The sequence below is a fragment of the Homalodisca vitripennis genome, chromosome 6 (genome assembly GCF_021130785.1).
Source record: "Homalodisca vitripennis isolate AUS2020 chromosome 6, UT_GWSS_2.1, whole genome shotgun sequence".
NCBI lineage: Eukaryota > Metazoa > Arthropoda > Insecta > Hemiptera > Cicadellidae > Homalodisca > Homalodisca vitripennis.
The window spans coordinates 97,035,540-97,063,317 of NC_060212.1; the positions used below are offsets into that span (position 1 = coordinate 97,035,540).

At 34.5% G+C, this 27,778-nt stretch overlaps 1 protein-coding gene across 1 annotated transcript; it reads right to left on the reverse strand.

Annotated features, from left to right (window-relative positions):
• Positions 1 to 689: 689 nt before the first annotated feature.
• Positions 690 to 26,648, reverse strand: LOC124364593 (long-chain fatty acid transport protein 4-like). Its single transcript, XM_046820181.1, has 11 exons — positions 26,443 to 26,648; positions 21,139 to 21,289; positions 19,474 to 19,711; positions 19,014 to 19,233; positions 14,810 to 15,011; positions 13,680 to 13,872; positions 7,335 to 7,481; positions 7,116 to 7,253; positions 5,188 to 5,254; positions 2,522 to 2,612; positions 690 to 1,093 (listed from the first exon to the last, which is right to left on the reverse strand). The coding sequence occupies exons 1-11, from the start codon at positions 26,589 to 26,591 to the stop codon at positions 788 to 790; spliced, it is 1,902 nt and encodes a 633-aa protein (XP_046676137.1). The 5' UTR covers positions 26,592 to 26,648; the 3' UTR covers positions 690 to 787.
• Between the last annotated feature and the right edge of the window lie 1,130 nt (positions 26,649 to 27,778).

Below are 27,778 nucleotides of genomic sequence, written 5' to 3' on the forward strand. Positions count from 1 at the left end.
AACAAAATTTGACCTTTTCTCTTCAATTTGACGTTTAAATTTGTTAGGTTATTTTGAATAGTTTCTATTTAACGGTAGTTCGAAATTCCGGTATTCTTTTCTGGAGACCCTGTACATAATGGATGTACGAGCGGCACAAAGAATAATCAAGGTAGGTCTGTTAGATTTTAAAATAGCGTATGTAAACACGTAATGCATCAGGGCTAAAATCAACCTGCTTTCACTGTTTGCAGAAAAGGTTAAACCTGATCTTTATACGAGTAGATGAATTTACTACCTACCAAAGCAGTCATTAGTGCTGCTTTCAGTCGCACTGCCCAAAAGAATGGTGAAACTGGGTAGATATGGTATCAGAATCAAGGTACACCATGAAGGTACAGATTCACTATATGCTTAAGTGAATAGACTGTAGGTTCTCACTGTAGGAGGAACATCTTCAACTCCAGCTGTGAAGCACGGTGTCTCACAAGGGTAGATATTAAGACTGTTACTTTTTCTCAAGTGCAAATTTTTAAATTAGAATAAAAGTAGTTATTTTCTCAAATAGTTATTTCAAAGACATAGGTTTTTATAATAGGACAGAATAGTCCAGACAGATTATTTGCCATTTGATAACAAAACATTTAGTACGTTCCGTCATTGTGATATAAATTATAGGGACTTCTGAGTAGAAGAGAGGTTGTAATGAATAATAATTGCATTGAGTTTTATTTCATATAAAAGAATCATACATTGTGGACTGAAGTAATTTAAAAAGAACTGTGAATATTGGATCAATAATTGACATTCACACTTTGACCTTCCCCGTAACGATGTCCTGGTACAGCTCGGAGGTGAGGCGGGTAAATGAAGCGGACTGACGGAAGTACAGTCGGTCAGAGGTGTTGGCCGGGTTAAACCCCTCCCTCCGGAGATCCACTTTCTTGAGCTTGAAGGTGGAAGTGTGGGGCAGAGTGGGTGTGAGTCGAAGGAACAGAGGACGAGCGTAGGTCGGTAGAGCACGGTCCAGACCTTCAGCGAGTCCGGGCAGGTCTAGTGGTACCTCACTTTCCGCTACAGCAACCATCCCAGCCCGCCCCTCCATCTCTCCCACCTAGCGAATGTACATATTGAATAGTAACATCAAAAAGTACTGTATTGTCATTTCATTGTTTATGAACATGCTTTCATGGTGTTTTAAACCCTTCATACTCTACAGATGGATATATTGTCACCAAGTACGTTGCTCCAAATGTGGATGCGAATATATTACAGATGGCGCATTTGATTTTGTAGATTGTTTATAGTTCACAAAAGTTAGATAGAAAACAGAGCCATGTTTCCTGACAGAAATATATTTTGGCTCACCTCAATTCAGAGAGTAAAAAAAGAGGAAATCTATTGTTTTGCAGTATAGAAGTCTGTGCTTCTCATGCTTTGTTGCTCATCCCTATGTAAAAACCATAAATATCTGTTTTGTTCCCTTAGCTAGCATCATAGTTTTAAAATTGTAATTTCTGTAAATATTTTGACATTTCTGGTTAAAAAGGATAACAGGATTTCGGACATTTGCCATAATTATAGATTATAAAAGGTATAACACTTATTGAGATAGGGTTTTGTGGGAGGAATTTTGTTAAGTAAGAGATTGGCATCGCACTGAAATTGTTCACCCTGTTCGTCTTTATAAAGACACAACAACAGAAACAACAACTATATATATATATATATGTGTGTGTGTGTGTGTGTGTGTGTGTGTGTGTGTGTGTGTGTGTGTGTGTGTGTGTGTGTGTAACAACAGTTTCTGTTGGACTTAGTGCTCTAGATGACAGATTTTTGTCATTTTCTGAATTTTTTGCATCTGCGTTTTTGTTGTTGAGAGAAAATTTTCTGATTAGAATGGACATTAGATTAGTCCATGAGTAACATAAAATTATCACATGTATTATCAAAATTATTATGCATGTGTTATATGGGCTAATTGCGACTGCTCAGGTGTGTAAAAAATGCCAATGTATAACTGTTTTCCACCTAAAAGAATTGATAAACAGATAAAATGAACTCAAATGTTTTGTCCTTTCAGGAATAGTATGATCCCCCATTAGCATTACAAATGCGTTTCTTATTTAACTTATTATTTTACATATATGTGCCTAATATGTATTTTTTAAGGTTTATATGCTGTGATCATTGTAAATAATTAGCTATGACTTTGTCAATTGCATTTCTATGGATTGCCTAACGACAATAAAAACCTTGAATCTTGAATAATCAATAGTCTAAAACAATTGTGATAATTGTACAATCAATGAAGCAAAATTATAAATATTAGATATCACATTGCTATGAGCAATACCAATACAGTTTACTTCTATACAGAAGTCTTCATTTGTTTTTACTACACATTCAAATATTAAAATTGTGGTGTGGAAAACAAACCAAGAATTTTACTTGTTTTTAAGTAATGTCTATAAAAATCTTTGAGATTTTTAGTTGAGCAGTTAAAATCTACCATTCTATAAATATAGTTTTCTTTACTTACTTGTACACCATACACTGTACACTCTCGTAGACCAATGATAGAGCTGACAACTGATTCTACCTCAGATGTTGACACATTCTCTCCTTTCCATCTAAAACATGTATTATCCTATAATACACTTATACATTAGTTAATTATGTTACCCCCTTTTTAAAGCCTTAAAAATGTATTCAATTAACAATTTCCAGTGATAACATCATAGTTTATGCTATTTGTCTAGTTATATTTTTATTACTTGTGTTGGTAAGTTTTCTGTTTAATCGGATGTGGTTAGAGATTCAATCTGTTATCAGCATAAGGTAGATAAGATATGTTAAATTTAATAGTATGTCATAACATTAAAAGAGTTAGATGCCAATAGACACTACTATATTTCTAATGTTTCACAAATAAGTTTCTGATATATGTAAAATCACAGTGTACAGGGTTTATAAGTGAATCCTTGACTGTTAGCAAATCCTGGACATTTTTATCCAATTTCATCTGTTTTGCATGAAGGCCAGGAGATTCAGGTGGCACTTGTACTCATTGAACACTAATAATATGAACAACTGCAATTTGTCACATTGGTTGTGGTCGTGATTATTCGACGCTCAATTGCAGATTCCACATATCACAATACTTTTAATGGAAGTAGCTCCCAAAAAGGAGGCACTGTAATGTAGTTTGTACTCTAAGAATAGTCTACTGGTTTGGTAGAAGCTGAGAATTCATTGCATCAGTTAAATTTCATATAAATTGCTAAAAATATGTTTCAATTTCATATACGAATTTGAAAACATATTGAATTAATTGAAACATTTTTATTGTTAGTCTTTCAAGAATCCAGTTATTGAATATGAAAATAAAAATACAGATAAGTAATTCAATATGTTTAACACTGTGGGTCTCGTTTACGTGATTGGCGTTTTCAACTGAATTAGATTGTGTAATCCATAATGTTAGCAACACAATTTACCACTAGAAAAGATGTATGAGGAGTGTTCAGAAAGTATGTATCGTATCATTCTACTGCCGCCGTAGCACTGCAATCAGTGTTCTGCACATGCGCACTAGTGGCCCTTGTTCACTGCCTATCGACTCACACCATTTTAGTTATTCTACATTGTTTTCAGTTTTCTCTGAACGTTTAAAATGTTTAAGACAATTAGTGGTCCCACCGATTGTGAGATTCGTTCTGTAATAAGATTTTTGAACGCAAGGAATGTGGAACCAGCTGATATCTATCATCAACTTCGAGATGTTTACGTGGAAAACTTGATGAGTGAAGGAATGGTGAGAAAGTGGGTTAGAATGTTCAATAGTGGTCGAACAAATGTGCATGATATCGGAGCGGTCGGCCTTCTCTCGTCACTGATGATCTGGTAAGGGCAGTTGACAAAAAATCTAATAGAACAGACGATTTCCATCAAATTTCACGCACTTGTTTGTGCGAAATTGTTACGGGCCGCTTAGGTTATCGCAAGCTGTGTTTCCCGATGGGTTCCAAAATGCTCACTGACACAAAAAAAAAACCAAAAGACTCTGGAGACTTTTCTCAAACGATACAGTGATGATGGTGAGGATTTTAAATAATTGTGATAAGTGATGAAACTTTGGTCCGTCATGTCACACCGGAATCCAAACAGCAGTCAATGGAGTGGCGACACACGCAATCCCTGAACAAACAAAAATTCAAGACGACAATGTCTGGACAAAAAAATCATGTGCACTGTCTTTTGGGATAGGAAAGGTATTTTACTGATTTATTTCTCCCAAGAGGTGAAACCATTAATGCGGCAAGGTATTGCGAAACCTTAAGAAAACCAAGGCGGACAATCCAAAACGAACAGAGAGGAATGCTCAGTAACGGAATTGCGTTGCTCCATGACAATGCTTGGCCCCATACTGCTGGTGAAACTCAAACATTGGTTCAACAATTTCGTTGGGAGCAGTTCGATCAACTGCCCTACGCCCGGACTCGGCACTGTCTGACTACCACTTGTTCCTGCACATGAAGCGCGAGCTAGGCGGCCAACGCTTTGAAACCGACGATGAAGTGAAAACTGTCGTGGAGTCGTGACTAAATTCATTGGCAGGAACCTTTTAAGAAGAGGGTATAGACAAATTGATCACCCGCTACGACAAGTGTTTAAACATCGGTGGAAATTATGTCGAAAAACAGTTTGGGCTTTTATGTAGAAATAAAATTGCGTTGAAAAATGTATTTACTTGTTTTTTTTTAAACAGTACTTACTTTCTGAACACGCCTCGTATTAAATCAGCTTATTGACAAAGCGGAAGCTCTAAGCTTATTTTGCAAGTTTCCTTTTAGTAAGAACATGTTTGAAAATGTACTATACTAACAAAACTACCAAATGCAGCACATTTGTACATAATCATCAATGAACAGTTATTATGTTCACATGGGACATTGTAAAATGAATTTAAACTCTTTAGATTAGATTATAAAATATTTATTAAAAACATATTTTTAGTAATTTAATTTTCAACAGACTTCAATATTTTCTATAAAAATAAGAAATAAATAAGGTAAATGTAGGCATGTAAGCATTTTGTATAAATGTGTCCTAATTTCTTTCTTATAATTTGTTTGAAAATCACCAAAACATCTGGCATTCTATAAATAGACATGTAATTTGGAGCCAGCTCAGAGTGTTAATTACCTGAATGTATCTCCTGTGCGGTCTTTGAAATATATATAACCTTCTTCATCCATTGTCACCAAATCTCCTATAAAAGTAATGTTCAAAACCATTATACATAGTCACTATTATTAAATTAATATATCAACCTGGTCAACTGGTTAACATCATAAAATAATATTATTCCTATATGCTTGTAATTTACTGTGATATTACTTGTAAAACACCTGTGATATTACAATCAAGAAAATTTGAAGATTGTCAGCGCTTTTAAGAAAATTAAGCGCTTTATATCAACACCATCAACGTAACATTTTGACGTACATAACAGCAACTTACTATAATAGGTCATCACTGAAGTAGGACAGAAGATTTTCATGCTTTGTACAGAACAACTATTAAAGCCAGATATTTCTTAACATATTGACTGCGGTAGACGCCTTACTGCACAGCACCGATTTAGAGTAGCTGGTCACAATCTGTGTAGAGCTGCACTGAAGGTTTTAAGCTATACTATTATATAAAAATCTAATGGTGTCTGTCTGTGTGTTTGTATGTGTGTTTTTGTTCTCTTAGGTCAAGAAGCTTATAAATTGCACTTATTCCTATAAGAACCTTAGCACTGCTTCCGGAGTGACAGGATATTCAGGATGGGTAAGGTTTGGGTAAGGGGCTGCCTCCTATTGAGATCTATGAGGAAGAATCAGGGCACTAATTTCAAAGTCATGTCCCCCTAGAAAAAAGGGAGGCCAGCTCTGAACCAGCCTCTCCAGACGAAGCAGGCAGGGCATGGCACACCCTTGTTGAGGCTAGCAAGAACCTCTGATACTTAGGGAACGAACCCCACCAACTCCAACAGTCATCTCCTGCAGTAGACTAGACCTATAACTACCCTTGGCTTTGCACCCTAGAATCTCGATATTTGCGGTTGGTGATGTGCCTCTCATGGACATCCATAAGGTTGCTCAGATTTAAGTGATACATTGGTTTTTGCTGTGCCCAGTGGTAGGTTCAACTGGAAGGTATAAATCACCCAGAAATGATCCCTGCTGGGTCTTGTATGCGTGTTACTCAACCATGTAAAACCTACTGGACCGATTGTACTGAAATTTTACATGGATATTCTCAGAGTCCTTTGTTAACATATAGGCCTTTTCCTAGTTTGAAAATCTCTCTGGGTTATGCCCCTCAACACTTCATTATACATTATATTTATGGACTTGGTATCAGCAGACGGTAAATGTGTTTTTAATCACCTGTCAAAGTCAAGAATAATAAGTATAATAATGTATACAAGTTTAAAAAGGTTAAATGTCTGGTGTTATTCGTCTTTCAAAGTCAGTTACACTTTATGAATGTTATGTTATGTGCAGAAGTTTTTCCTTGTATGAGTTTTTGCTATAGGGATGCTTGATGTCGACTAAATTAACATGCCATCATTTATTACATCATAAGTGTGTTAACTGAAAAGCTAAGGAATTTGACTTTAACCTCCCTTTACACTTAGTATTTTTCCACACACAGTAAAATAGGTAAAGTTTTACTAATGTCGTTGGAGCTATTCAATAAAACATCATAAAATATTGCAGAAAAATTTCAGAGGTACTTCATGGCCCAACTGACTTAAATCTGAAATGGATAAAAATATTTGAATATCTTTCAGTGACAATATCTACGAATATCTATCACTTACCTCAAGATTTGTTGGAATCCTACTTTTTAAGTGGGATATTCTTTTTAGAATATGCTCATGGTGTTCCTGTTTTCAAAATCAAATCACGTGTGAAGCAGCGGGTAACTGCTATTGCATCATTAAACAATCAGTTTCATCATTCATTCCTTTTAAGGAAAACATGTTAATGTAGGAACACGTGTTAGTTTTTTTTTTTATTTGTATAATGTGCTAAGCCATAACAATATTATAAACCGATAAAGCAATTACATCTTACCTGAAACAAACGCTTGGTCCCCTTTCTTGAATACATCATAAATAACTTTGGATTTGGATTCGTCTTGATTTAAGTATCCATGGTACTGCCTCGTTGGATCGTTCTGCTTGATGGCCCCAACAAACATTCCAGTCTCTCCTGAAGCATAAACTCAGCTTAGAGTTGGACAGTACATATCTCTATTGACCCTACAACAGTGAGTGTGTGATGGTCACTTACCTGGTTTACACCAGATGCAGAGCCCCTTGCTGGTCCGGATAGGCTCGTTGGTCTCCTCGTTAACGCGGATGATGGCCACGGGAATGAGTGCTCGGGGGAGACATTGTGGGATGCAGCCGATAGCTCCAATCTTGCCGTTCAAGTTTCCTGTGACATTTACATATTAATAAATAGCGTTTTATAGGTTCACAGTGGAGTCTAGATAGTTTAAGCTCACTGGGACTGAAGGCGTTGTAAAAGACTTATTATATGGTCTACAGAAAAACCAAAATACTTACCAATTTGTATTTTTTTAGTTTAACTATCAATAGACTAACGAAGGAATGTGATGTGTAGCTTTCGTAATGGTATATTATTGATTGCAATTGAAGTTTCAGAAGATTTCCTACTTGTTTTGTATCAATTCCAAGTACTGTTTTTTTTTTTTTCAAATTTGAGTGTTTCAAAATTTCAAAATAATATTTTATAATTGACAGTTCTGTATAATTAATTTATTATCTGTAGATTTTCATGAAATTTTCAAATTGGAATCATTTGCATTTAGAAATGATGTTACATTCTATGTATCCTTGAAAGTTTGATACCAATAAGTTATGTAGAGAGCAAATTAATTAAAGTGACCCTAAAATAGATAATAAAATATGTCATATTCTTTATTGAACATATTCTTAGAGAACAGTACAATCGTCAGATTTTATTTTGTTACAGCAGGTTAGAAAGTTCTGTTTAAAAATTCATTTATTGTGGTAGAATGGATGGTCTTGAAGCCAGAGTTTTAGTTTGTGTCCAAACTGCAGTCGGTCTCTCCTCTTCAGTTCTAGTGGAATAATGTATTTCTACTCCTCTGAGCTGTAGCAAAAGTGACCTAGAATCTTTGCCTGATATTCAGAAGGTTGTATGAAAACTTTACAATGAATGGGCTCACCAATTCTTGATTCAACTTTGATCAGTTGGTTTTTCAATTTCTGATGTCATTGTATAGCATGTTTTGTATTAATAGAATTTACTTCTATTTGTATTAATATAATGTATTTGATATTCTATTAATCTTCCATCCTGTCATAATAGAAGAACGGAGAACCAGTTGAAGTGAAACAGCCTTGATTTTTACCCCATAAGAAAAATGCTTTTTTGCTCTTTTTGTTAATATTTTTTGAATATTTAATCATAAAAAACTTTGTAATAATTTTCTGAATAACTAATAAATATAGAAAAAAACCCAAACGCGTCTGGATGTGTTTTAACACGTTCATAATGTCAGCGGTTTTTCAAACTTTTTTATTTCCTGTCACATTTTTTTTATAATAATGCCAAAAATTGTAATCGGTTTTTTACACAAAACGTCTAAGTACAACAATAAAGGCATGCAGGCTTCGCAATTTAGCACAAAAACAATTATTTCATTTTAGTTTTTTTCAATTTTTTACCGTATACCCCAATGGGTACAAAAAAATTAATTTACATTAAAATTAAGCAGTTGTGTGCCCGATAGGGTACATGATACTCAGGTATTTATTTAAGCGCGGGATCAAATTTAACAAACCACCAAGACAGGCAAACCATAAAAACGCAATATGAAATGCATAGCAACGTGTACCCCATCGGGCGTACAACGGCAGTTGTGAAAGATCTTGTGTACCTAATGGGGTACACATTGTCGTGAATGAGTTAAGAATATCTTTAAAATGAGACATGTCCCAAAATTCTACAACCAAAAATAATGGCTAAGTATTTGAGGTTAAACACTGTTCTTACAGGGCTAAAAATCAAGGTGGTCACCAGTACAGCCAACTCTTAAATAAATACTTCAATTTCTTTTATAGGAGCCAAGGCAATGCTGTTAATTCTTCAGATCTTGAAATAACGATAATTGCTTATAAAATAACAATTTTGCCCTGTAGCCTCAGAGCATCGCAGGCTCTGAAACAATTTCCTACAAAGTCAAAGTCAAATCATTTATTGCCACAAACAATACAAGGATTGCACAGGCAGAGGTCAAATTAAAGTAAAATTATCTAAATTACTAAATTTAACATTACATACAGAACCAAAACATAACATACTAAAACTAGTCTTTCTTCTCAAGTAAGTAATCCTGGACACTGTATATTTCCTTTTGAATTAAAATTCTTTTCAATTGGCTTTTGAATTTGTTGGGCTCCTTAACATTCTTTAGATACTGTGGTAGAGAATTAAACAATGATATGCAGGAGGAATATGTTTTATTTCTGAAAAAAGTGGGTGCTATGGCGAGGTAGGGTTATGTTATTGTTGTGACGGAGTTTGGTATCTATGAGTATGTGTAATATGAGAAGTAAATAAACCAAAATTCTTGATTAAGAAATGTCAGGCTGTTGAGGATTGTATATTGATGGAAAAAGTGAGTATGCCTTTCTCTCGAAATAGCGATCTGCATGACTGATTTCCGGCCAAGTGAAAAAACTATCCGAACAGCTCTCTTCTGCAACCTGAAAACATACTGCGTCTTGGTGCTTTCATGGCCCCAAATTGGTACTGCATAAGATAAATAAGGGTAAAAAAACAACCATGATAAGCCAACAAGAGGATGTCAGCACTTTTGAAACAGGCAAGTCGAGACAATAAAAAAATACTGCTACTTAGCTTACCTGTAACTTTCTCAATATGGTTTGAGAAGTTCAGATTACGGTCAAAAAACAACACCAAGATAATTAACAGTGGCTGACGGACTAAACTCGGTATCCCCTATGATAATATTCAAACATTCATTATCCAACTGGTTTCTGATTGCAAAATCAACTAGCTTGGTCTTTGCTGTATTAAATACATAAAGAGTTTTCCTCCAGCCACTGAAATAATGAGCTCCCGTCTACGAAAATTTGATTCTCCAGCTGTGGTTTACTCTTACTGGAGACTACGAGGGATGTGTCATCAGCAAATAAGTACAAGTGAGAGTCCGAAATACACCCGGCTATGTCATTTACAAAGAGGAGAAAAATACAGGACCAAGGACCGATCCCTGGGGCACCACGGTTCTGACAATTAGTTCTGAGAAAGTTTTTTTTTTTAGCAGTCCGTCAGCATCCATATAGGGAATCTCAACCATCTGTTTTCGACCAGTCACATAAGAATGTATCCATTCAAACACATTGCCTCTCAGCCCAAGATTACTCCAGTTTCCTCAAAAGCAAAGTATGATCTACCACATCGAAGGCTTTAGATAGGTCTAAAAAGAGCCCATGCACATGTTCCTTGTTTTCTAGAGCCTTTGTTACGTCTGATATAAGACTAAACATTGCGTTTGTTGTAGACAGACCCTCTCTAAAGCCATACTGATGTGCATAAAGAATATTGTTTGAAATCAGAAAAGAAGATAACCTTGCAAGAAAGAGCTTCTCGAATACCTTTGAAAACGTGGATAAAAATAGCTATAGGACGAAAATTATTTATGTCATGATCACTGCCATTCTTTTTATAGAGGGGTTTTACGATAGATAATTTAAGAAGCTGTAGGGAATATTCCCTCCTCAAAAGAGCAATTAATCAAATATGTCAGTGGCCCAACAAGAAGATCAGCACAATTCTTCAAGAGATTAGATGATATTCCATCAAATCCCGCAGAGCTACCAGGCTTCAGCGATTTGATTACTTTAAGGACTTCTCCTTGATTTGCAGGAAAAAGAACCATCGACGAACACACTATTTCAGCTGGGGAATAACGATAAGACATAGACCCAGATGAGTCAGCATGACTTTTAACTCTTATTTGCCCACCTCAACGAAGAACGTGTTGAAATCTGTCTGACACAGCCACTGGGTCCCTCAACAGTTTACCCCTGCTCGTCTTTAACAAAAAGTTCTTTGAAAGCCTTTACTCTTTTTCCAGGAATCATGTCAGTAACAATTATTCCAAGATGCTTTTTGTTTGTTGGTGGCTTTTTGTAAATGGCTAGTAATTGCAGCAGCCTTGGCAGAGTGGACACGTCTTCTAAATTCCTTTCTAAGATCAATGAAAGATCTCTTGAGGGGATGAGTTGAGTCTAAAATCCCTAGACAATGAGTAGAGGAATAACATTCTATTCACGGAGGTTCTTAAGATCCTTATCAAGTTTTATCCTGCCACAATATTTCCTTGTCCTAACTTTGGATGTTTCTTCTGGGAAGGCAATGCTGAAGCTGAACTCCACAGCAGATAGGAAACCATCAAACTTCTCGCTCACATCCCTTCCAGCCACCATTTCTTTCCAGGATTCTCTTCGAAGAAGATTTGTGAAGATGCTGATGTTATTACTGGAAAAGAATCTACAGGTTTTAAACTTTAAATTAGTGTGCTGAGGTGAAACCGATAAAGAGATGCTCTCCAACTGTGCGTGATGATCAGAAATCCCAGTGACAAGGACAGTGGATGAAGCCTGCTGTCTAGGGATATTTGTAAATATGTTGTCGATAAGAGAGCATGAACCGCCGTATTCTCTAGTGAATGAAGTAATTTCACTATAAAGGCCAAAAGATGAGACAAGTTCCACAACCTTTCCAGCACTCCCGCCGACAACTGAAAAATCCACATTGAAATCTCCGGTCAGAACCATCCACTCACCGCGCCGATTTACATGCTCCAAACAACGCTGCAATGACAGCAGAAAAGAATCATAATCAGCAGAGCCTCCACCGGGAGGTCTGTACAGACAGATCACTACCGAGGCATGACGACCGATCCCAATCCTCACTGCAGACAACTCCGCACACACCCTCAACAGCAAAACCCGACACATCAAGCGGTGATACCTTGCACAAATCACGTGTTAAGATACAAAACACCTCCCCTCTCCATATTGGCTCTACAAAAATCCACCAGAGACACTATATCCAGGGAGACAAAAATGAATCAAAGTTCCGATTTTTTTAGGAAGTGCTCAGATAAGCATAGAATCTCCGGAGAGTAGAGTTCCAGCAATACTTCAATCTGGCACAGCTTGCTCTTCAATCCCTGAACGTTCTGGTGAATGATTCTGAAGCATATAGAAGGATTACTTAGGTCACCATTTCGTTTGCAGCACTCTTCTCTAAAAAAGGCTTGTCGGTTTCTGGATGGGATGCGAGGGAGAGGCAAGGTATCCGAGTCATGGGAAGCCAGCTGGGGGGAGTTGGCCGAGGGGAGACAAGAATTCTGGCCACTAATTGATACCGGAGTAGGGAGAGGCTGGGATACAACCTGACATTGAGTTGAATGTAAAAGCATCTTGAGTACCCACATGTGTGGCAACAGAGGAAGTGGAGAAGCCCAGCTCAAGGACCTCTTGGATAGATTTGAAAAGAAGCTGGACGAACACTCTTTTACCAGTCAAATTGAAGTGTAGGCCCATTCTAGAGTAATAAGATGGTCCTCTGATAGGAGTGAGGGATAAGAAAAGTTATAGTTTTCAGGGAGGAGACAAGGTTCTGAATCTGGGTGTTCAGAGATGAAATTAGATCATTCAAAGAAGGCTTATCATGTCTATATGGTAAACCAACTAAGACAATGTTAGTCTTTTCAGCCACCTTTAACATAGATTTGACACAGTCAAGGAGCCCAACAATATTTGTCTCTACATCATTTGTTCCTGCAAATAATATCAGGAAGTCATTTAAAATCCATATCATCAGAACACCCTGTCTATCTCCTCAATAACATCACACATCCTACCACTGGGCTTAACATAGCATAACAAATCAACAACATCATACAATCTGTTGTGTAACAAGCCACTCAAAGAGCGACCATGGCTGTCTGAGAGGACCCTGATTTTTCGTTCTCACATTAAGATTAGATGTCAACTTGAGGCCAGCTGGTACAGAGAGAAAAGATTTATTAGAGATAGGCCTTTCAGTGGATGACTTAGGTTTAGTTTTAGTAAGAAGAGGCTTAGCCCCAGCATCAGTCTGTAAGGAAAAAGACTTCACCCTTGGACTGGGTCGAGAGTACCTGTGGCTGTTAACACTTTTGTGGTTACTAGTACCAGCCTTAGACATGCTTTTTCTGACTTTGACAATCTTAAAGAAGAATGTTTTAATGAGAGGAGACGTCATTGATACACAGTATATATATATATATATATATATATATATATATATATATCACTAAACAAATTCATCAACAACAAAATTATACTCTTCTGAAACAGAAACAATTATTCTGTTCTCCTTCTATGTTCTCTATTCAACTGTGATTTGAAGGTACATGGCAGATATTGTAATTCTTAACAGTTCCTAACAACACATGAAAACAAACTAAATCCCTCATTGCGTAAAATTGTAATTTAAATTTACTTTCCTTGTAAAATAAAAAAAAAATTTATCGTAACATTGATAAAATAATATACTACTAACCCATGTTTACATTCCCCTCTGTTGCACCATAAAGCTCTATGATGTTTGTGACACCGAATCTCTCCACGAACTGTCTCCAGATGGAAGCTTGCAGACCGTTCCCTACCATCATACGGACTTTGTGCTGCCTGTCCTCGGGCCGAGGTTTGGAGGCTAACATGTACCGGCACATCTCCCCTATGTACTGCCCAACCTGTACACAGACTAGTTAAACTTAAACCTAACAGAGAATTTCCCCATTCAGGTAATTGTAGGCAATTTAGCCTTATGATTGTTGATTTAATTATGCATTGCTGCCAATGTTAAGTTTAATACAGATATAGTAGCTATGCAGATTCCAGGATATAAAGACTTTCATTTTAGACCTCTCAGACTGACCATTTTGTGGAATGGATTACTTTTGGTAAATAATTTCCAAGAACAGTGAATAGCGAATGCCAAAAATTATTAAAGAAGTGTTTCCTTAATTGTGTTTTATTTTTCATGCTATTTGTGTAATGTGAAACTGGTACTTGTAATAGAAAACAAAAGAAATTAAAATGGCCATAAATATAAACTTTTTGACGTATTTTTTTATCGTGACAACATGGCAAACTCAGCATTGTTGTCGGAAATATAATTCACTTGAACCAGCAGTGGTCATACATGTGCAACTCCTACTAAACTGTGTGCAAAGGAGCGTGTAAATGCTAGCAGTGCAGATATAAGAGATGGTGTAGTCTAACTTTTACTTTACAATTAAAGATTGATATCAAACCTAAATTAGCCGTATTTTGACAAAAGTAGGGTACTTAGATCTGTGTATGTATATATATATATATATATATCTTTTTTTTTTCTTGATCAGAAGAGGCAAAATCAGCAATGGAACAAAGAATACTAACATCAATTACAATGACCATAAATATACACTTTTGAACATATTTTGTTGATCATGGGAAGAACGCAAACTCAACATTAGCGTCGGAAATATAATTCACTTGAATCAGAAGTGCTCATCCAGGTGCAAAACCTAGTCATTGTGTGTAAAGCCGTGGGTAACTGCTAGTATTTTATATTAATGCATTTATATATTTAAAAAATCTTTAACAATCAAATTATAAAGAATGAAAATCTATAGATTTTGTTACCGTGCAGTTGTATTTGATACAGTCTTCAAAATATCCTGAGGCGGAGAATTTGGCCCTTATGACACATGGAATGCCCAACACGAGAGCGGGCCCCACTCCCAGTCCTCCCCCTGCCACGTGGTACAGTGGAAGTGGGTTGTACATCACATCGTCATGTCGCAGATTGAGCAGGCACTGTCCAGCATTAGTCAACAGTAGAAACCTGAAATAGCAAATCAATACAAATTAGTACAGTCAAATTAATGTTCATGTTTATTAATGTCAATGTCAAGTAATTTCTCCAAAAGTGTACACACCCAACATCTTTAAACACTAAAATTTCTTACAAAGTGAGAATATTATGAAGGTGAATACTCATAAATTGTTGTCCCTATACAAATGAATATACAATATAACGTTACCCACAATTGTGTTGTTACTATCAACATATGTGCATACTGTTTCAATCTTAAACACTTTCAAACCATTTATTAATCGTAAATACATAATGGTAATTTGTTACAGTAACACTATAATACAACTTATACGGTCATACGTAAAAATATACAATACACTTTTTTGTCATTGTTAATTTTGTCAGATGGTCTTTCTGTAAACTTTCTGTTTTTCCAAAAATATATTTTTAATTGAAATAATTCTTAAAGGTAAATTCTATGTTACCCCCGTAATTGAAGTATGGGCGGTTAAAAGAAAGCAGCAAGAAGATTGATTTACAAAGCAGAGAAACAGGTGTACAGAAAAAGCCTTGTAGATGTATAGAAAAATATTTGGAGAAAATAAGCACACAAGAAAGAGTGGAAATTTTGGAGCAAATCAAATTTTGGACTGTAGTGGAAGAGTCCAAAATGAATTAGATGCTAATTTCAGAGATGCTTACACTTACTCTATTAAGGTTAAGAGAAATGATTCTATTGAATAAATTAAAGTATGCAAAAATGAATTTATTGCAATAAATGGAATATCAAGAGACTATATTAATTTGTTCTTAACTTTTAATTTAGTTTTTGCTATTAAAAATTCATTTTTCAACTTTATAAATATTTAGTTATTTCTTAGCCTTCTAAATTTAAAGGGAAGAACTTAAATAACACCTGTCGTTTTTTTGCCTAGTATGCTAGTGTATAAAAACTTAAGTGTAAATATAAATAAGGCATAATTTATAATTTTTCAAATCAAATCAAATATCCTTTATTTCCAAACAGACATATAACATGCATTGGATTGCGTCATAAATATTATAAAAATACAAGTACAGTTTACATCTATACATACAGACTATTTACCAATACATTCACTGAGGGTGTAGAAACATTTTTCTATTAAAAAAGCCTTCAGTGTTCTCTTAAAGACCATTACATCATTTACATTCTTTAGGTCCACAGGAAGAGAATTATAAAAAATTACGGCATTATAAAAACAGTGATGTTTGAAAAAAGAGGTTGCATGGGGAGAATATTTAATTTGTTGCTATTTCTGATTTAGTGTCCGGACTGTGAAATTAGTGACTCGAAAATGCCCTGGTTTTGCTTAAAAAATACCAATGTGTGGTAAATATATATACTTGGAAAAGTAAGCAGATTGAACTTCTTAAAATGTGATTTGCAGGATTCTGATTGACGGATGCCAGCAATAGCTCTCACCGCTTTTTTCTGCAAAAGAAATACATGCTTTTTTCTGCAAAAGAAATACATGTTTTGTTCTGCAATTTTCAAAACCCCAAATCTCAACAGCATATGAAAGGTAGGGATAAACCAATGCAAAATATGAAGTCAGAAGCACATCGGTTCCCGTGAAAGATGAAAGTCTACGAAAAACAAAAATACCAGCACAGACTTTACGTGCGACATGATTTACATGAAAGAAGAAGCTAAGATTCCTATCAACAATTGGGCCTAAAAATTTGACCAGCTCAGAACAAACCTCTGCATCGCCAACCCAAACACTCAAAGAGTCATTGCGTCTTGATGAAATCGAAAAGTCCAGCAATGTAGTTTTATCAGCATTCACGGCCAAACCATTACTCTGAAACCACTGGACTATTGAATTACACTGAACAAACGTATTCATCTCCATATTGAAACGGCAAGACTCATCAATTACAAGTGATGTGTCGTTAGCAAACAAACACAACAAGCCCCTCGAAACACAACTGCTGAGGTCATTCACATACAAAATAAAGAGGAAGAGTCCCTAGTATGGAACCCTGTGGCACACCCGTCTTGACAATCTGCTCGTCAGAAAAGCATCTTTTCCTAGTATTTACGTCTTTTCTTTTTGATCTATACAAATAAGAACTTGTGCAAACTATGCTTTTGCTCTCCTGTAACATTTTTGATTAGGCTATCTCCTTCCTCTGGACCCCTCAATTGAAATTAGTTAATAGCAACCGTAGATAAATTAAATTAGTTACATTTCATATCTTATGGATATCATAAATGTTGTTGCTTACTTTTCATCACAATACAATGATTATATTGTATCAGGATATGCATTGTCCTTTGTTTAAAGTTTTATTATTAGCAATAGAAAAGATAATAGGATTTACAAAAAAGTATAACATTATGTTTTGAGGATTTGAATCTAGTCTTTTCTTCAGGTGTGACATAGTTTGGGTTCATTCTGTCCAGTCTGGACTTAAGGTGTCACTTAATTATTTTAACTTGGAGTAGCAGCACCTTGCCACATTAAAAAAAATGCCTGAGAACCTTTTTACCTGAAATCCATATGTCAGAAATACATATTATACAATTCAATGACCCAAGATTATATTTTTTCTACTGCAGTTGAAAAGTGCAAGTGATAACCTTTAGTGTTTGTATCTGATAAAATCTCGAAAACAACCAAAGGCAGTAAAAGACTAAATGCAGAAGGGTTGGTAATAAAAACCACATGATGCTCTATATGGGACACAGTGATTGTACAAATTCCAATATGTCCAAATAACCTGTTTTCAAATTCCAATTTGATTGTGGCACAAGTGTTGTTGCTCAAAGATGTTTATGAGGGAAACAAAATCTGACACGGTTTACCAAAGAGAGATTGGAAAATGAATAAAACCTGATAATAGTACTATATATGCTAGAGAGGGTAGTTGAGTGGTTTGCACTCTGTAAAACTGTCTATATATCAGAATCACTGATTATTATGTGGGCTTTGTCTCAGATTACAGTGTTAAAGCTATTTAAAAATATAATATTTTGTCATGCATGACAACTTGGGATGGAGTCTGGTCATTTCAGAGAACATAGTTTGTAATAACTTTCAGTTTCTCGTCTTGGATGTTTAGAGAAATCACCACCAGAGTAATCTGGTGCAAACATATGAACTTCAGTTGGTGAACCAAGACGACCATAAGAGCTGCACAGAGTTAGGTTCTGTCCCATTCCACCTATCCTATATTCCTTCCTTTCCTATATATTAAACATATTTGTCTCCAACTTTTTTGCTGGCAGTGTAAAACATTTAAAAGCAATTATGGTTATTTTTTTCGTTGTTACTTTCTAGTGTAATTAAAATTCCTTACTTGAAATTAAAGTTCCTTTTTGAGTTAGTTTATTTCAAACTTAAATTTATTTACCAGTAGAATTTGTTATTAAATTGCAGAATTAATTAAACGTTAATTCCACTGCAAAATGTGTATTTCTAGCACGGCAAAGTGTTGATAGTAACATTTAATTTTAAAAACTATTATTTCATTGTAATTGCCTTATTGTACGTAATTTTCTTCAGTACATTTCTATAAGTTTATCCGTAGAAATGTATATTACCTATTTAATTGTACGTTAAACATAAAAACTTGTTTCCCAAATGCTCTTTTTTGTGTTTTACATAGTACATCTTAAACAATAAGAGAGATACAGTTATGGAACAAACTTTGTTCAATTTATCATGTCAAAAACCATTAGAAAACACTGCATTCGTCTTTAAATCCCTCTTCCCAAACTCCTAGCAAATGATCATTTAACCTTGGGTACTAAATTGTGGGTGAAATCTTTGGTTGGCCATTACTCAGTAACAACGCATTGCCGGACCTATGTTTATATGTACTTTTTTCATTATTTTTTATAGTTCAATAAGCTCAGAAGGTGCCAGTACTCGGTACTCTACCCGAATCACCCTGTATACATTCATTAAAAAGGTAATACCCTAAATGTTGTATTTTTGGTCTTTTAATATGATATACTGTTGTAAATAAATTGTAAACCTTGAATTAGGGAAGCGAGCAGCCTTAGGTTTGCCTGTTGTGCCAGAAGTGTATATGTACAGCAGCTGATCGCTGTAGCCAGGTTTGTACTTCGTGTTGGGTGGCTTCTGGGAGGCGGAGGTCATCAACTTACTGAGGTCTTGTACATCTCCGCTAGCCGAGCCTCCAACTTGGTACAGCTTCACATCTTGCTCCAGTAGCTCTCTCACCTCCTGTACAACTATTGCAGACCAGGTATTGTACATACACGCTCATTAGAAGATGAACTATCTAGTGTTTAAAACTAAACATGCTTTAGTTGTTTATTACAGTCAAAATGCTTATCAATTCAAAATTTATCATGTAACTCTGTTAATCTCAAAATTGTTGGTGTGAAAATATGTAAAATTCTGCAGTGATTGGAGGTTATCAAAAACTATTTCTATTACTATTTTATCAGGATCCATCTGGTATCAATCACCTGAGGCGAACTTGTCGGTAAAGATGATGGCTTTAGCATTGCTGCTGTTGATACAATGAGCAAGGACACCCAGGCGCAGGTTTGTGTTTATTAGGGCAGACACCACACCCAGTTTGGCCAACCCTAACCATGTACAAACATACTCAGGGCAGTTGCCCATCAGAACAGCCACCACGTCATCCTTGCTGTATCCTACGTCATTGAATACATTTGACACTTCGTTGCTGTAGTCTTCCACCTGCAAGTATCAACTGATAGAGGAAGTGTGTGGTTCAATTATATGTATGATAGTCACCTCTTAAGTAAAAAACGTTTTGGTATGACTAAATAATATAAAATATTAATTAAACTGAAATTTACCTTTTACTATACTTTTCTGCTGTTAATAAAACCATTAAATTATTGCTCGCTTCAGCACATATAGGTACTAACTTGTAACTGTTTGGGGGATTATCAAAAATATCCCAACTAAGACATGTTAGTTGTTTGAAATACATAAATAAAGTCATTGGAAAAACTCAATTAATACAGACAATATCCCCTTTCCTTAATAACCAACAAATCTTAAACAGGTCCAAATTGTTCATATTTGAAACAATTAAAGTAAATAAGATTATTTGCATCATGAATTGCATCGTCAATCCAACTTGTTTTGTCAATGATGCTAGTTTCAGGAGTGCTATCCTGTTATCAAATCATGTCAAATAGTTAAAAATTGAACACATCAAAATTTATAATTTTTTTGTTTTCTTAGGACAAGAAGCTTATAAAATTGCACCTAGTTCTATAAGGACCTTTGTGCTGCTTCCGGGGTGACAGGTTATTTTTGGATAGGTAAGGTTGGGAGTAGGAGTTCCCAACTGTCGAGGTTCATGAGGAAAAGTTTAGGGCATTAATCTCAAGTTACGTCCCCTCGGAAGAAGGAGTAGCCAGCTCCGAACCATCCTCTCCAATCAAAGCAGACAGAGACAGAGGGTGGCACACCCTTATATCTAGGCTGGCAAGAACCTTTGACTCTTATGGAACAAACCCCACCAACTCCAACAGTCATCTCCCGCAGTAGACTAGACCTATTGAATTACCCTTTCACCCTTTTTTGTTGCTATGTAAATCTTGTAATTTTTAGGGCATGGAGACTCCTGTACCATTTAAGACGTCATCGTTTCTCACACTTGGTTAGCTTGAAAATAATGTTCCAATTTATTTTAAGTTAACTTCATTGTGTTGTATGTTTCTGTAAGTATATGTTTGTTTATTTATTCATTTGTATCATGTGTAATTTTATTTATTTAGACGACGCATTTAAATTTTAACTACTTGACAACATGATTTGATAATTGAACAGCGCACCCGAAATTAGTCATCATTGACAAAATAAGTTGGATTGATAATGGAAATGTACGTAACATTTAATGTAATAGTCAAATATCCGTCCACAGGTAAAATATTATATATATATATATATATATATATACATATATGTAAATATGGAGATACAATTCACTTGAACCAGAAGTGCTCATACACAGGCAAAGCTTGTGAAAAGTGTGCAAAGCCTCGGGAACAGCTAGCTATTGATCTATAAAATTAAAAAATGATTTATCAAATACTTATTATATTTTTATTGTATCATGATATTTTGTATATAACAGTGGAAAAACTTACATCCTTATATGTCCAAATTTGATCTTCAAAATAGTAACACGGGTTTCTTGGATTTTTCTTCAGCTGACTGTAAAAGGCATCTACTACAGATGTGTTCTTGTTCTTGCAATGAAGTGTTCTATTTACCATTTTTCTCACTCGGTACAAGCATCTGTAGACAGAGTACACAATAGTAACAGATTATATCACATTATGACACTTTAAATGGAATCAATAGTCAGGAAGGGGTGCCATTCCCCCAAAGTCTGAAAGCAATCACAGAATCCTCTATTAAGGACATTATTTTACTAATAACTTTAGTATTGAAGTATGTGGCATTATTGTATAATTTATGTCTAGCATATATGTATGCAAAAATGAAATTGCACACAATTTGTTGAATAACTGCCATTACTTTCTACATTACTGTGTAGATATCCATCCTAAACCGCCCAATTTATGTAACTATGTCATTTTTTCTCATTTTGTATCAATGTAAAAATCTTAAATGTGTGATTTATATACATATATCTTTTATGTTTCAATTGAACCTCCCCAACAAGTTCTGCATAACTTGGTGAAGGCAAGTCTGTGTAATATAATGTAGTAAACAGGGCTGTACTCCTGTATTCTGCAATGGCGGGCCACAGAAAAGATATTCAGCCAGGCCCCATTATGTTCCCCCCCACTGTGACCCCATCACTCCCTGGATGTGTGGTGGGGCTCGGCTCTGATAAAATTATCAGAAAAAAAAACGGTCTAAGTAAGTATGGTAGTGAATAATAAATAAATTGTGCAATTCTTCCATTTTTATTTGCGGTTGGTTCAATGTTAAACGCATCACATTGTAATACTAACAGAAGCAATATCAAAATTGTTATAATTTAGTCTTGTACATTTGATTGTTCCTTTAAAAACTTTTTCACTGTAAACATCAATAGAAATATCATAGAAGTTTGTAGAAATAGAATTAGAACTTAATTTAATATGGCATTTTTATTAGATAATAGAAAAATCTTAAAAGCGAACACTATTGTAATGCATCAGGTCACATCAGTATTGAATAACATTAATACAATAAAATATTAATAAATGTACAGTTCTAAACATAGCTTACAACGTCCTTAAATATAAGGAAATGTGTAAAGACGATTTTACACAAAATTAACACTGATGTGTTAGTTGAGCTGGTGAAAGCGCGTTATAAAACATGTATAGAACAGAACATTGACAAGAATTAATGACTGAAGTTATATTATTTATAAAGGTAACAAAAACGTTTAAAAGAATACAAAAGAAGTAGCAAAAGGAATGATAATTATAACTTGATCTATTATTATGTCTTGTGTATGAATAACCTATAGCTCAGGATGTTTATTAAGCAGGATTCCTATTCGGAGATAGAAAGGAATACTACTCAAGATTAGGGAAACCTTATAGAGAGAGAATCTTTATTTCAAAATTGTCAAGATTTGAAATAACGTTATAACAATCAATAAAAAATAAAGTCATGAATACAAAACTTAAATTAAATTAGTCATTCCTGTGTTTTCTACTTGAGGAACTCATTGATGTTTTCTGGCAGTCGATTGAAACACTTGGCACCAGCATAAGATAGTTTCTTCTCAAACAGCTTCTTTGTGTGAGTTGGGAGGCTGAAGTTAGATGTTACACATATCTTGTCTTGTAGGTAAGTTGATCACCATTTCGCTGAAGGTTTTTCGAGGTGGCTAAGTCTGTGGCTTCTAGTACATATAAATGTATAACTGTCATTAGTCTCCATTCCTTGAAAACTTCTCTGCAGCTTCCCCGCTTGTTTAAGTTGGCCATTATTCTTACTGTTTTCTTCTGTAGTATCAGAACATGTTCAAAATTCTTATTTGCTGAGGAACCCCAAACAGTAATTCCATACCTAATATGGCTTTCAAAAAGGGTATAATATGCTGTTCTAGTTGCTTCTACAGTACTGATTGCTTTTGTTCTTCTAATCGCAAAGCGCTGCTTCTTCTTGCAAAGTGTATTAATGTGAATTTGCCAATAAAGATCTTCATCACTCCCAGATACTTAAATTCTGTCACAGACTGTAGTCCAGGAATATCAGATACATCCCCTTTCTTTCTACCAAGTGACATCTGTTTGGTTTTTTGTTCATTGTAAACATAGTTGTTGTTGCAGTACTCAAAGGGCTACATTGATGCCAATGTAAGCATTAATTTCTAACAGTTCCAAGCATTTATTTGCAGAAAGAAGTACTGTGTCATCTGCATACATTATTGCATGACTGAATTGATTAATGAAAGCTGGAAGGTTATTTGCAAATAATGCAAATAAAACTGGCCCCAGAACAGATCCCTGAGGTACACTCCATGTCATTGGTAGGTCAGAACTCATGTTACTTGTCATCCCTCTATCAGATTGTTTTATCTCAACCATTTGACTTCGTCCAATCAAGTAACTATTGTCCATTTCAATTCTGTGCCTTAAATGCCAAGTGACTCCAGTTTGGCTAATAGAAGGTCATGGCTGAGACAATTGAAGGCCTTACTAAGGTCTATGAAGATGCTTGTAGTGTTAGTAATGTTAGTAGCAATGTAGAAGTAGCACAATATCATAGGTAGTGACTATTCATGAGCATTACTGTCAATGAGAAGAGGGCATTGTACATGGTAATGATAAATAGATTCGTTTAATTGATTCCATTTAAACATTTCTTAGTTTTTAGTTCTGATTTTCTAAATGTTGTTTAGTATCTGTAATATGTGATATCAAAATAAATACACAATCTTCTCGCCTAAGTAAATACAGTAGAACCCCTCATATCCGGCCTCGGTTTTACCGCACCTCGGTTTATCCGGCCACTTCCCGGAAGCCAATATCGAAATTTATTTACCACGGCTTGCAGACGCGCCGTTGCACGCACTAGTCTCCCACGACTCTTGCGTTATTTTGGTGTATCTATTTGTTTACATTTTCCTGTGTTGTCCTCAGTTGAGCTAATAGGTTTAACCTGTAAACAGTTCGTTGATTATTTCCAGTGCGGTTAGTACAATACAGTACATTTGTTTTGTTTCGTCAAGTGCTGTGTACTGTAGGTTGGTTTATCCGGCCGAATCGTTATCCGGCCAGGGGCTCGGTCCCGTGGTGGCCGGATATGAGGGGTTCTACTGTATGAGTTAATTGGTGTGCACACACCCCCCCCCCAAGACTCAAATTCTGTATAAAATAAGTTATTAAAATAATTGTAAACCATAATATAAATTACAACATTCTAAACAAAAATATTAATATTCGACTTAAATTTTATTACAAATAATTCTTTTCCTTGAAGACTTAGCTACCCAATATTAGGGTATGGCTTCTTATAGGAATATGGACACTAAGTTTAAAGAAGAAGGAAATAATCATTGATTTAAGGTTAAAAATTCATGGGGTTCCACTTTATAGTTGAATAATTTTTCTCTAGAAAATTAAAAACTCAATTTTATAGCCTTTAAAACCCCTTAAAAGTTAAAAATAATTAATCATCATTGTTTGTAAAATGTATTTGCCCTCCCTAATCAATCAGGTTGGGTCACTGGTAGATAACAGTGGGTGCATAACTCCTTATCTCTACCGTTTTAGACTGGCAATGTTGTCATAATCAGCTTCAACATTCTCGTTAATAATATCTTAGCTACACTTAGGAAAATATTTGGAAGTATTTTACTAACAGATAACAAGTTAAGTTTATGAAAAAGATAACTCTAAACACATTTTCAAAGTTTAAACTGTAGGTAGATAATATTTACAGAGTATTTGAAAGTCATTGTTGAGTGACACGCAGGTGGTTCATGCCATCTTGAATATGTAAAGAAAGAAAATAAGAAATAAAATGTTATATTAATTTTCTTGTTTCCTTGCTGTGTTTTTTCTTTAGACATTTTTACTAATAAGTGATTAAAGTAACACAGTTGTAATTATAATTACTACCTGTCTTAATAGAAGTTAGCTCAAATTTTATGTTTTTAAATGTAGGTTTTTAATTACTGATTACTTTAATACTTGTGTAAAATTTAAGAACAATTTAAAATTTAAAAATCGGAATATATCTAAAAACTTAAAATTTTTAAAAAGGTTAAAAGTTACAGACGTCATTAAACAAAATAATCAACTGAAAAAACACTCAATATACATGTTCTTATTGTTTGAATAAAATATTAATATCGATGAGTATTTACATAAATAGTCACACAGCTAGCTTCAAAAGAATTCTTTTCCTGATTTATTTTCTTTCTGATTGTAACCAAGAACGTATAGCCAGGAAAAAAATTTGGGGGGTCCAGACAACTGATATATTTTCCTGCAGTGGACAGAGAGTAAGGCCCCATAATTTTGTTCCTTAAAAGGTTTTTGACCTGTTTCTTTGTTGAGAACGATCTTTCAGCAGTATATATCAGTAATACTGAATTATTTAAATAATAATAATCGTTTACTAAAAAAGTAATTGAAGAATTGAAAATTTTGGGGTCCAGACCTCCCATCCCCCTTTGCTGGCTATGTCTGATTGTAACATGTATTTATTCCACTAATTTATATCAAATTTGAAATTTTGTTGTAGTTTTCAAGCACTGGGATATATTTTGTAAATTTAGCTAATTTTGACTAGCTAAAGTCTTGGAAAAAAGTATTGTTTACTGAAAAATCACTTAACTATTTTAATTAAATTTGTATTATTTTTACAGACAATTTATAAACAAAATGGCATAAAAAGTTTCTCTCAAAAAATTATTATCAAGTGTTATGAAACATTAAACACTAATCTTTTATAACATGCAATTGAATCATACATTGTAAATTGTTAGTTTTTTATGAGATTTTATATGAAATATATAATTCATAAATATGTTCAAGAATGTTTAAATATTTCTTAATTTTAAAAAATCAATAATTCATGATTTCTATTTTTTACATTTGGTTTAGGTTTTAAAATTAAATGTTTTAAAGCAATATTGATTTTGTATAACAATATAATTATTGAAATCAAGATGACTCAAAGGTCAATCTAAACTCTCAGGTTATCTGGAAGCAGCAAAATACAATGTCAACAACATGTAAGATAAAATCTCTGAGTTACATTACGGAACTATTTATTGCTTCAGGAATAAAACCCAAATTGCCAGAGTTCTGAAATACTGTTTATGTTAACAAAGAAAATTGAATTGTGGGATAGTTATTATTTTAAGATAATAAACATATTAATTGTGACAGTTCCTTTATCTAGTCCGTTAATTGCGGTCAAATCGCATTTAACAAGATGAGCTTTCATTATAATTCATCTAGACTTACCGAAGATCTCTAGGTAGTGTTTTTATTATGATGTGTAATTGCTTCCAGTAGAATATCCCAAGGTATGCTATAGAAACACATAATGATGCCTGCCAGTGGAAAATGCTGAAAAATATTCCCAATAAAATAACAGTCATGTATGCCTCCATCGTGAAGTTTGCACTGACACTCTATGTTCACTTGTCTGAAAGAAACTCAGTGAACTGTGAACTTTGCTTTGACTCGTGTTATCTCCTTCATATAACAAACAATCCATTTTATGTTTATTGGGCAAGGTTGATTATCTCTAGCTTGAAATATATTGTTTAAAACCTCTATTTATATTTTATATTTTTTAATTCTAAACAAACACGTCAAACATCAAAACTATTTATTTCCCAGGAGTTGATCATTACAATTACTTATTAATGGTTGAGATTATTTTTCTGCAGTGTGAAGTACTGTATACGATAAATTAATGAGTTCACTATTAGTCCATTTATCGTATTAGTTAGTTTAAATGTATTCAGTTTAGATTATTTTTTACTTTGTTTAGAATTTCATTGGATGGTATAATGAGCAAATAATTGTTCACTGAATAAATGAACGATTTGAATAACTTTTCCATTTGAAAAGTTTTGTTATTTTGATTTAAAAACTTTGATTTGCATCTTCTCAAGTAGGATCCTCATTGTTTATTACCAGTCTAGTCGCAGTAAAATGATGTTAAAAATAAAAGATAGATAATTCTCTCTTTGGACTTTCTTGAATTGTTCCAATATACATATTGGACCCTAATTGGCCAACCATTTTATCTCAACCAATAAAAAAATACCCAAATAGATATCCAATAGATTTTAGACCATACGGTAGATAGAACACTCTCAATGCTATCTGAACCTAGATACCTAGAAATATAGTTCATCGCTAGCGAGTTCTGGTCTTAATTACAAACCCCAGTGAGACATTTGGGATTGAATTGTCTTTGTTTGAAACCGTGCATGGTAATGATTTCATAAATATACATAACATTTACTCCAATTTTTAGATCAGCAAATAGTTTGTGGTGTAACATGCTACTATTTGTAGCTGATATTTTTCTTATTTTCAGCAGATTATACATCTAGTCTACTTGTATGAGCTATTGTATTAGTAAGAGATAAAGGATTTTAATGTTTCAAAACATTGATTTTTTTAATTTTTAGTATAAATACTTGAATATTTTGGAAACACCTGAGTTAAAAACTGAAAAATGTTTGTCTGTATCTGCTGTACTTACAGATCATGACCAAGTAGACCTTCCAATTTGAATAAATGAATCTGTTTTTTTGTTAATGGTAACATCTGTAATGAATTA

What these genes read in the sequence shown, in the direction of transcription:
- LOC124364593 (XM_046820181.1), bottom strand. Translation starts at nt 26,591, where the DNA reads ATGGAGGCATACATGACTGTTATTTTATTGGGAATATTTTTCAGCATT. An exon ending in TACCGACAAGTTCGCCTCAG is followed by an intron (nt 19,234 to 19,473) that starts GTGATTGATACC and finishes GGTCTGCAATAG; the next exon opens with TTGTACAGGAGGTGAGAGAG. An exon ending in GCTCGCTTCCCTAATTCAAG is followed by an intron (nt 15,012 to 19,013) that starts GTTTACAATTTA and finishes TTGCTATTTCAG; the next exon opens with GTTTCTACTGTTGACTAATG.